Genomic DNA, 12,174 nt, shown 5'->3' on the forward strand with positions numbered 1-12,174 from the left:
ATATTTCAAGGCCATTTACCATAGTTACCTACACTGTATTTAGTGAGACCATAGACTACATCTATTGCTTTAGTGAAAAGTTCAGTGGAGCTGCTAATTAACTACTACTCCTTAATGACCCTGCAGTTTCTTTCCTCAGCAGTATACCACTGACTGAAAGACTGCATGAAGTTGCTGATCGTACGTAAAGTGGGTGTCTCTTGCACTTACGTCAATAATTACACAATCAGTGACGATGCCCCTATAATTTGCGTTAATTGCAGGTAGCAACACAGGCATTTTTTGCTCAGTTACAGAGGTTTGATATATGGGTTTGATACGTTGTCACAGCAGTGTTGTTATAGTATAAGTCCGACGAATGACTTGCTGCAGATATCTATCGAGTCTATTCGGCGCAATTCCCTTTATCTCTGCACGACTACCGCAACCTACAGCCCTGACAGAATGGGGGATGGAGGTTTGTGAAACAGATGTGACTATCTTACTTCATTCTATCAATAATATTCGTAGACAGTTAACCATTTCATTTACGGTTCAACTATTAGTCAACACTGGAATGATTAATTATTCAGTAATGATGTAGAGATTCATTTCAGTACAGTGATGATGTATTGTGGATGTTGCTATTGTATGTAGTTCAAATGGTTCAAATGGCTCTGAGCACTATGAGACTTAACATCTGAGACTGAAGCGCCTAGAACCGCTCGGCCACATCGGCCGGCTGTATGTAGTACATCCTCTATTATCGCTGAACCGTACTTCACATTACCTCATTAACTAAATGATGGTTTGCAGATTAACGTGAAAGCTTAGCCATTTCGCTATTAACCGGAAGTGAAAAGAAGGAAGGAGGACAAGGTCTTAACGTCCTGTCGACGTCGATATCCTTGGAAACGGAGCATAGCCTCGAATTCGGCAACGAAATCGGTAATGTCCTTATCAGAGCCTTCTGATTCAGCTATTTAGCGGAAAACTAAATCTGGATGGCCGGACGGTGATCTGAAACGCATATGAGTCCAAATCACATACCACTTTGCCACCTAGTCTGATGTTAACCAAAAGTGAACGCCGTAGAAAAAAGAGAAGAGTAATATGGCCGTCTCATTCGATACCGCGACCTTCGAATTACTTTTATGTCACATGGTCAATCGCACTTCTTAGACAATTCATGAATATTTCGTAAACACTTACGCAACTAATATTTCTTAAAGATTTTTTCGACTCTCGTCTGTTCCGAGGAGCGACAGCATCCGCTTACCTCTTCAATAACTCACCTATTCACTTATGTCAGCGATCGTCAAACGTGATTTAGAATAATTTAAGACAGAAAACTGTTTACGCCGGTGCTACTTCAGTATTCTGCAGTTACAGCAATTCACAGCACACACACACACACACACACACACACACACACACAGAGAGAGAGAGAGAGAGAGATTAGGTAGTTCCCATCATAATGCTGTCTGTATACATCTTCATCCGTCTTTTCATCTTTCTGAACAGAATGGTTTGAATTCATGAACAAACTAGCACCTCATTGAACAGATTGTCGTTATGAAATTTGTAACACGTACTTGTCTGCATCATGTAACAAATTCACATTTCGATCATATTTTAGGAAGGAGGGAGGGTAGAAACATTAAGGTCCCGTCGAGAACGAGTACATTACAGACAGAACAAACGCTGGTAACAGACGAGGGTAAGAAAAGCAAATCGGCTGTGTAATTTCCAAAGTAACCATCCGGGATTTCGCCGTAAGAGATTTAGAAGTGGGCGGTGTGGCTTTTGAACCATGGTCGTCTCTAATGCGGCTCCATTGTGTTAATCACTCAGCTACCTCATTCGGTCAACCACAGTGAAGGTAGTATTCTACGTAAATGTAGCATGAATTAACAATAAAAAAGACGTTTATGGCACTCGCGAGTTCACGACCAAGTCGTTACTGACGATGTATAGTGCGACTACAGGTAATGCACGTCGACTGTATTGATTGTGTTCGGTCACAGAACCGTTTGTTATTCTCTGCCGAACCAGAATACACCCTTCAAAACAGAGTGTGCCACTTCCAAAATATCTCCGCGAGGAGAGCGCTGCTGCAGCTGGAGTTGTAGACGCTGCCTGTTCATCCAGCGCTGTTTGCCCATGTCCTCGGGCACGGTAAGTGACGTTAGCGCTGTTTGGTTTACGCAACCCTGTCTGCGAGGAAGTACGCGCGGAAGTATACACGCCGTACTAGTATCCTTGCTCACGTGATTCACGCGTAGCGCATTTTCTTCCCTTGTTTTGGGCAAAAGGAAATCAGAGATACTTTATAGCTGACATTCTCTAGATGCAGACTACGCTAACGATAATACGGGGAATCGAAAAACCTTGCTGTTTTCGATGGAAGAAACGTGTGTGCTTTATTTTCTATCGATAGTGGACAGCGACAATGTTTTTCCTGATTTTCATCCAATAATATTTGCCCCATTGACTACAGAGCGCTTTATTAAAAGAATTATTCAAAACCCTTCTTAATTAGCAAATGATAGAAATACTGAATCAGAGTGAAGTAATGGCATAATAATAAGTGCTCCCCAAGCATTTTGGACTCAAGGTTGCATTTCTGGAGCCAGCCGGTGTGGCCGAGCGGTTCTAGGCGCTTCAGTCTGGAACCGCGCGACCGGCTTGCATTTCTGGTGAATGACGCTCATCACAAAGTGTAATGAGTTCTATCTTTTGACACTTTCGATACACCCATCGCTCCTAAATCTTTAGTGTCAGCAATTTCCAGCCCGAAGTGAAATCTGTCTCTCAGTAATTCTGCTACTTATTTTAGGCTTCATCTCTGAAATACCTGTGTGCGTTCTAGAAATTATATTACGTTCGGTATAACACATTTATATCTACATCTTTGAGAGTTACCACCTTCGCAACTACCGCTCCCTGTTGCCAGGTGATGTCAGTACATAAACAGTTGTGTGTGGTGTCGGAAATTTTTCCATTCGTCCAGTATTCTAGTTGGTCATTAGCCATGACGTTGATCCGACGCCGTGTCGCAAATCTACTGGTTCATCCAAAAGGTAGGTTTCAAGAGGGCATCCTGCTGAAGGAGAATGGAAGCTGCCTCCCAATTTCGGACTATCTTATGCACTCAGTTTCAGCGTACTCTCGACACCAAAATGAGAAGGCACGAGAGTAGGTACCACATCTGGCTCCACCAGCAGGAATGTTATTTTAACACAGTGCTTTAAGTTTCCAAAGAGGAGAAGTTTTTTGGAACTCATACAGTTTTCGTATTCATTTCTAGTTAATGCCTGTAAAATTATCGACTGTACTTCTGACACTACCACAACAGTGGTATACGATTGGTTGTAGTAATTGTTTAACAAAACACGCGTTTGAATCTTGCCATAGTTATAAACCTAGTCACGATACATCATTGATGGCTACAATGTCTGCGTTGGTACATTATCTGTATCTTGACAATACAATGTCATTCAGATATGCATGTATGCATGCAAGCGCGTCTGAAGGACATCGTAGTGTGAAGATACAGACACAGTAGAAACACAGACATTGTAACCACCAATAATGTATCCATGCCTGGATGGGCTAAAATGTCCCTGTGCGGGAACCACGAATTGTGGGAGCATAAGGGCTGTGACTACATGACATATGGAAGTATCGTTCGGTCCTGGAGGTTTGCTCGGATAGCCTAAGTGGTTATGGCGACTGTTCGCACAAAGCGGAAAATCCGGGTTCGAGCCCCGATCCGGCATACATTTTCATGTGTCGCAAGCAACTGACATCAACGCTTAGTCGTAGAATGCGAATATGTTTCATAATAGTTACGATAGTAACGAATGTCTTTCGTAATAGGTATACAAACTTTAGGGTACGATTTATAGGCAAAGGATGCTTGTAACGTACTGGGGACATTCTGAACTGACTTTTAGCATAGCTATCAAAAGTGCAATAGGACTGGTGTTTGACACTAGCCACAATATCGCAATATTTATCTCCGCATTACCGTCCTCCAAATTTCAGTTTCACCTCAATACCACAGGAACGACTGGTGTTGTTCCGAACGACGAATATCACTGTATTCGTCGACTTAAGAACTAATGATGAATCAACACCTGTTTTATCGAATACTGAAACTGTGGTGAGTGTTGTTGACTCGAATAGTGGCAGATTCGTCGCACTCGATATGTTAAGTGCAATTTGGTTTATAAAGCTACTATAAAAAAAATGCCAGTTTTAGATTGTTTCATAATTGCTTCGTATGAGCCACTAACAAACGTATTTCGTCGTCAAATTCAAAGATGAAAAATCAGTTTATAATTTAAACCTTACACTGTTATGTTCGATAATAGCTACTGTAGCGAAGCATCTCCTTCTTCTGTTTCTTTCTTTGTGAAGTATTTACTCAGGAAGTTCAGTCTGCAACCGCACGACCGCTACGTCGCAGGTTCGAATCCTACCTCGGGCATGAATGTTTGTGATGTCCTTAGGTTAGTTAGGTTTAAGTAGCTCGATGTTCTAGGGGACTGATGACCTCAGATGTTAAGTCCCATAGTGCTCAGAGCCATTTTTTACTCAGGAAGATGTACGTTACCGTACTGTCACTGTAAACTGGACCACTGCATCTTCCGCAATATGGTAACCTATAACACATATCTGATGTAACATCGATCTATCTGGGGCAGTTACTGCTCAAAGGGGATAAAAATACCTCTGTTGCTTTAAATCTAAAAACGGTGTACGAAAGCTGTCACAGAATTTTTCTTCTACTGATCAGACGAGTGACTGATATTCTCCGCTATTCCATATCCGTATTTGTCGTTGTAGTCACACACGCACACTGGCTCACACTGTACGTCACCGTGCGTGACCGCCACACGCGACACGCAGCGCTCACCGCGTCGCGTGACTGCACACACTTTACCTAGCCATGATGAGGCGGCAGCGCTGTCTGGGGAGTGTCTCCGGTGCACACGCACTGCTGGCGGCAGTCACATCCGAGGCGCGTGCAGAATCTAGTCCGCGGGATCGAGCGCAGGCCACACGCGTTACCGGCAGAGGTGGGCGTGTCCGCCCGCGACCGACACAGTGCGCTCACTCGGCGCGATGCGCGGGCAGCGTCTGCGCCGGCGGCGATTACGGAGCTGCCGGCCCGGCCCGGCGCGGCTTGGCAGACGTACAGGAGTCGCCGCGCCGCCTATCAACAAACAGCCGCTCTCAAAGACGCGGCCGCACCACTCCTCTCGAACCCCTCCCACTGCGTAGCGTACGACCTCTGACACTCCTTCCGGGAAATAACCTCAGTCTTGTGACAAAGTAAAGGAGCAACTACATCACACTACCCCTATTGCGGATTGTTACATTTGACTCATAGAGAACTTTCTGCAGGGCAGGAAACTGTATGTCCGAGTCGACGATAAAAACTCCGAAATGAAACTGATCTCCGCAGGAATTCCGCAGGGCTCTGTCATTTCGCCTCTGCTTTTCAACTTATATACAAGGTGTTACAAAGAGGTACGGCCAAACTTTTAGGAAACATTCCTCACACACAAATAAAGAAAAGATGTTATGTGGACATGTGTCCGGAAACGCTTAATTTCCATGTTAGAGTTCATTTTAGTTTCGTCAGTATGTACTGTACTTCCTCGATTCACCGCCAGTTGGCCCAATTGAAGGAAGGTAATGTTGACTTCGGTGCTTGTGTTGACATGCGACTCATTGCTCTACAGTACTAGCATCAAGCACATCAGTACGTAGCATCAACAGGTTAGTGTTCATCACGAACGTGGTTTTGCAGTCAGTGCAATGTTTACAAATGCGGAGTCGGCAGATGCCCATTTGATGTATGGATTAGCACGGGGCAATAGCCGTGGCGCGGTACGTTTATATCGAGACAGATTTCCAGAACGAAGGTGTCCCGACAGGAAGACGTTCGAAGCAATTGATCGGCGTCTTAGGGTGCACGGAACATTCCAGCCTATGACTCGCGAGTGGGGAAGACCTAGAACGACGAGGACACCTGCAATGGACGAGGCAATTCTTCGTGCAGTTGACGATAACCCTAATGTCAGCGTCAGAGAAGTTGCTGCTGTACAAGGTAACGTTGACCACGTCACTGTATGGAGAGTGCTACGGGAGAACCAGTTGTTTCCGTACCATGCACAGCGTGTGCAGGCACTATCAGCAGCTGATTGGCCTCCACGGGTACACTTCTGCGAATGGTTCATCGCCGGCCGCGGTGGTCTAGCGGTTCTAGGCGCTCAGTCCGGAGCCGCGCGACTGCTACGGTCGCAGGTTCGAATCCTGCCTCGGGCATGGATGTGTGTGATGTCCTTAGGTTAGTTAGGTTTAAGTAGTTCTAAGTTCTAGGGGACTGATGACCGTAGATGTTGAGTCCCATAGTGCTCAGAGCCATTTGAACCATTTTTGAATGGTTCATCCAACAATGTGTCAATCCTCATTTCAGGGCAAATGTTCTCTTTACGGATGAGACTTCATTCCAATGTGATCAAATTGTAAATTTTCACAATCAACATGTGTGGGCAGACAGGATCCGCACGCAATTGTGCAATCACGTCATCAACACAGATTTTCTGTGAAAGTTTGGGCAGGCATTGTTGGTGATGTCTTGATTGGGCCCCATGTTCTTCCACCTACGCTCAATGGAGCACGTTATCGTGATTTCATACGGGATACTCTACCTCTGCTGCTAGAACATGTGCCTTTACAAGTACGACATAACATGTGGTTCATGCACGATGGAGCTCCTGCACATTTCAGTCGAAGTGTTCGTACGCTTATCAACAACAGATTCGGTGACCGATGGATTGGTAGAGGCGGACCAATTCCATGGCCTCCACGCTCTCCTGACCTCAACCCTCTTGACTTTCATTTATGGGGGCATTTGAAAGCTCTTGTCTACGCAACCCCGGTACCAAATGTAGAGACTCTTCGTGCTCGTATTGTAGACGGCTGTGATACAATACATCATTCTCCAGGGCTGCATGAGCGTATCAGGGATTCCACGGAGGACATTTTGAACATTTCCTGTAACAAAGTGTTTGAAGTCACGCTGGTACGTTCTGTTGCTGTGTGTTTCCATTCCATGATTAATGTGATTTGAAGAGAAGTAATAAAATGAGCTCTAACATGGAAAGTAAGCGTTTCCGGACACATGTCCACATAACATATTTTCTTTCTTTGTGTGTGAGGAATGTTTCCTGAAAGTTTGGCCGTACCTTTTTTTAACACCCTGTATAAATGACATCACAACTTTCCCCCTTGTTACGGCGAGTTTTTATGCAGACGATACGGCCTTTCTGACGACTGCACGACACTTGGACCAGCTAATCGCTAGGATGCAACGGCAATTTGATGTAATGGAACGCTGGGCGCTGCAAAATAAGATAACTACGAACCCGACGAAGACGACAGCTGTTATATTCACTCGGAGGAAACCAGTTCTGAACGACAGACTCTAGATAGCTGATCAGTTTATCCCATGGTCGCCGGGAGTGAAGTACCTCGGTCTCTACCATGACAAAAAATTGCTCTTTACGCAGCAGATTGACGACAAGAAGACAGCAGCCCAGGAGATGACCGTTCCTGAAGAGTAAGGATCTCAACCCTAAGACCAAACTCTAGTTGTATAAGGCAACGGTGGAACTCACAATGTTATATGGCTCCACCTCGTGGGGAACTACGTGCGTCTCCAACTACAACTAACTCCAAGCCCTGCAAAACATTTGCTACCGATGGATCACAGGAGCTCCATAGTGGACAAGAAACGTCGATATCCGCACCGCACTCCACGAGACCACTATAAAAGAAAAGGTCCATGACAAGGCTCTACGCTGCCCGCGCCCTTAGGGACGAAGTTCGACAGTTAGAATGGGTAGGAACGGTAAACCCTGCAAGATGGCACAAGTATCGAGTCCCGAAGTCAATAACATTTCACCCCCCATAGGCGATCTGCCACAACACGAGGAGGCAGTCACACATAACAGCCTAGACACATCCCACCCTTCACAGGAGATAGACATCACCAGAGACAGCAGGCTAAATGACCCACAGAGTGCCGAAGCCTAACTAAATGTGTAATAAATAAAGTGTTTTCGTTTTATCCTAACATCCCATCCTAGAAGAATAAGTCATCAAGGATGACCTATTCAGCAAAAAAAGGAGCATCTATAGCTCTCTTCACCCTCAAGGGTAACTGCCCTAATCGCTCATCTTCAACATTTATCCGATTTGCGAATATATTACTACACTGCTGGACATTAAAACTGCAACAATTGGGAGGCCAAAAAATGACAAATTTATACTTACAGTACGTATACATCATAGTAAGAAGAGTACATAATTTCGTTTGTATGAGGTCCATTCAAATGAAACCTGGTCAGTGCCTTACACGTAAGATGGCACCACGTAACTGCGGGTATGGTGGCGCCATCTATTGGCAGAGAGACTGACGCGTGCGCACCGTTTGATGTTGCATAGCGCCAGTGTGGTTTCACGCCGAAGAGAAGGTGGTCACACAAGTTATCGTCCACTACCGAACATGCAGGCGAATAAGCAGGAACAACAAGGAGTGATTCGATTTTTGACTCGCGGAGGGAGTTGGGGGCCGTGTAATGTATCGAGGGACGAAGGCTGTGTACGGTGAGTACAGTCTGAGTCGTTCATGTGTCGTGAAATGGCGCAAACGATTCCTTGAGCGGCGCGAGTCACTGGCAGACGATGCTCGTCCTGGACAGGCTCGTCGAGTCATCACACCGGTAATGGTTGCGGAAGTGAATGCCTTAGCCGTGGACAACCGCAGAATCAGAGTGGACGAGATCCATCGGTTACTGGGTATTAGCGTGGGCAGTGGGTTCCCCACCAACTAATGTGCAATACTCGAATGGCGTTGTGTTCGAGTCATCTTCGACGTTATCATGAGGAGGAATATGGCTTTCTGTAGCGTATTGTCACAGGTGACAAAACATGGTGTCATCATTTTGAACTGGAAAGCAAGCGTCAGAGCAAGCAGTGGAAACATGCGACTTCACCATCTCCAAAGAAATCAAAGGCCGTGCACACCAGTTCTGCTAAGGTCATAATGTCGTTCTTTTTTGACCACAAGGGCCCACTGCTCGTCGAGTTTCCAGAACGGGGAACCACCATCAATGTCCAGCGTTATCAAGCCACTTTACAGAACCTTAGACGAGTCATCAAGTCCTAACGCCGAGGCATGTCGTCCAATGGCGTTATCCTCCTGCATGATAATGCCCGCCCAGACACAGCCAATGTGGTGAAGACAACATTGCAGCAGTTTCGGTGGGAAACGTTGGAACATCCACCGTACAGTCCCGGCCTTTCACCCTGTGACTTTCATGTGTCTCGACCTCTAAAACAAGCTATTCGCGCCTGGATCCGACAGCAGCCTACTAGCTACTTTAAGGATGAAATCGACCAGCTAGTGTCGAAGTGGATAAATGTGCCAACAATTTTGGCGTCTATTTTTGAGTATGTGTACTGTGTATAACTACATTTTTGAGTTAATAAAATCGTTACCGTTACTTTATACTGGTGACCGGGTTTCATTTGAATGCCCCTTACATTTCAAGGATACCACGAGCGAAGTTTAGCACATAGGCTGGCACCTCCAGCAGCATCAATGACTGCTTTGCCTCCGCCAGTCGCGACACACAGCGGTAGCACAAGAGGGCGCAGCATAACCGGCAGTCTCAGCATGTTGACGCATTGTGGTGTGTAAGAGTTAAGGACGAATGTAGCTTTCGATTATGTATCGCTGCCAAGATCCATGGCGTGATCAAACTTGGACCATACATAGAAAAAACCACTGCAGTATAGTACATAGGTAACTGAAAGAAGCGCGCAATGGGGCGAACAGACGGAGACTTGTTTAAAGGCAATAATTACACTGATGACATTGTGATTGTTATGGTTCCCAAGACATTACAAAAAGCAGTCTTAACAGGTGTGATCACCGTGGACAGCAATGTGTGTTCCTATGCTGTCCACAAGCGTGTAAGAAGTTCCTGTGATAGGGGATTCAGTTCTCCACCAGCGCGGTTGACAAATGACGGATGGTTGTTGGTGCATGTGGACATGGTGCCGTACGTCTCCCCAACGTATCCAACACGTGCTCGATGGGGTTTAGGTGGGGGGAACGGATGCATCAGTCAATTTGTTGAATACCTTCTCCCTTCAAGGCCCCTCCACCTGCGCTGTTCGTTGCGGCTGCGCATTATGATCCATAAAACTGAAGTCAGAGACAAATATCCCTCAGAAAAGATGACACGGTGAAGGAGTACCGTGACACAATAACGTTGACCGGTGAGTGTACCGTGTTTAAAGAAGTAGGTGAGCCCTGCAACATTATGCCCTCCCTCCGCCTCCCCCCCCCCCCCACCCATAATACCTAGACCAACAAAACGCTCATGTTCGACTATGTTCCTCGGTGTATTACGTCTTCTACCTCCCGCCATATGAGAGTACGTCCAGAATTGTCAAACATGTTTTCGTGGTCCCGGTGTTATGGTGTGGGGAGGTATAATGTTGCAAGGGCGTAATGACCTCCAAAGCTTTGAACACAGTGAACTCAAAAATGGCTCAAATGGCTCTGAGCATTATGGGACTTAACTTCTGAGGTGATCAGTCCCCTAGAACTTAGAACCACTTAAACCTAACTAACCTAAGGACATCATACACATCCATGCCCGAGGCAGGATTCGAACCTGCGACCGTAGCGGACGCTCGGGTCCAGACTGTACACTGTGAACTCACCGATCAACGTTATTGTCGCACTGTAATCTTACACCAGGTGCGTCTTTTCATGCGTGCGCTCATCCCTGATTTCAGTTTTAGGGATGACAATGAGCGACCGCATCGAACACCGCATGTGGAGGAGCTCTTGGAGAGGGAAGGTATTCGGTGGATGGACTGACCTGCTCGTTACTCCCACTTAAACCCCATCGACCACGTACGGGATGCATTGGGGAGACATATTGCAGCAAGTACACATGCACCAACGGCCATCCATCATTTGTCAACTGCACTGGCAGAAAAATAGAACGCCCTACCACATGAAAACCTTACCAATCTAGGGTCACCATCAGACCACTTTGCACAGCATACTTGGTTCCGTGGTGATCACACATACTATTCAGAACTATGTGCTGACTTTTGCAATGTACTGAAGACCATCAAAAATCGCACTGTCTTCAGTCTAATTATTGTCTTTAAACAAGAATGTCATTTTTGTTCGTCTCATTGCATGGTTCTCAAAGTTACCTTTCGCACTATACTTTAGAAATTCTTTCTATGCATGGTCCAGGTTTCATCGAGCTATGTTCCTTGACAGTGACACATCACAAGAAAGTTACTTTCGTCCGTAAGTTTTGCGCACGATAAACAGGACAAAACAAAGTGGTACCATCGCTTATCAAGTTGTCAGAAAGAAACAGACGTTTAGTAACCGGGCAATCTAGTTTTGCCCCTTAAGAGCCTCCACTAGAAGCAACCATGCAATACCCAACTTAACACTCATCATCTTTCGTCTTCTGTCAGGTTCTCTCATATGGTTAATATATAGTGATTGTATTGTCCAGCCACATTAATGTGACCAGCTGTCAAAAGCCTGAATAATCTTTTGCACCGCGGTCCGCTGCGACAAGTGCAAGAAGAAAGTCCATGAGGTTCTTGAAGGTACCGACAGGTATGTGGTACCATGCCGATCCCAGTGGCGTGGCCAATTGCTCTATGTTTCTCGGTTGATGATTCAAGGCGCGAACAATCATATCTACGTGGTCCCACAGATTCTCGATTCGGTTTTAATCCGGGGAGTCTGGTGGCCAGGGGAGTAGGGTAAACTCATCCTGTCACTCTTCACACGTACACTACGAGCTGTGTGCCACATTGCGTTGTCCTACTGCTAGATGCCATCGTGCCGAGGAAGAACAAACTGCCTGTAGGAATGGACATGGTCCCCAACGATAGATGCATACTTGTGTTGATCCATTGAGGAAATAACCCAGGGAATGCCACGAAAACATTCCCCAGACCATAATGCTCCCCCCTCCGGCCTGAACTCTTCCGACTATTGTTGCAGGGTATTTTCTTTCAGATGTTTCACGCCGTACACGTCAACGGCCACCTACCCAG

At 45.9% G+C, this 12,174-nt stretch overlaps 1 protein-coding gene across 6 annotated transcripts in view; it reads right to left on the minus strand.

Moving 5' to 3' along the window:
* LOC126251881 (plectin) overlaps positions 1-12,174 on the minus strand; it is a 492,445-nt gene that overhangs the window by 234,401 nt on the left and 245,870 nt on the right. Inside the window, exon 1 of one of the 6 annotated variants that reach the window (XM_049952624.1) lies at positions 4,931-5,127. The exons of the other annotated variants lie outside the window; for them this stretch is intronic. Coding sequence (XP_049808581.1) covers positions 4,931-4,938 — 8 coding nt within the window. The 5' untranslated portion in view covers positions 4,939-5,127. Of the gene's footprint in view, positions 1-4,930; positions 5,128-12,174 lie in introns of those variants that run through there. 6 annotated transcript variants of the gene reach the window in all.

The sequence above is a fragment of the Schistocerca nitens genome, chromosome 1, assembly GCF_023898315.1.
Source record: "Schistocerca nitens isolate TAMUIC-IGC-003100 chromosome 1, iqSchNite1.1, whole genome shotgun sequence".
NCBI classification, from domain to species: Eukaryota; Metazoa; Arthropoda; class Insecta; order Orthoptera; family Acrididae; genus Schistocerca; species Schistocerca nitens.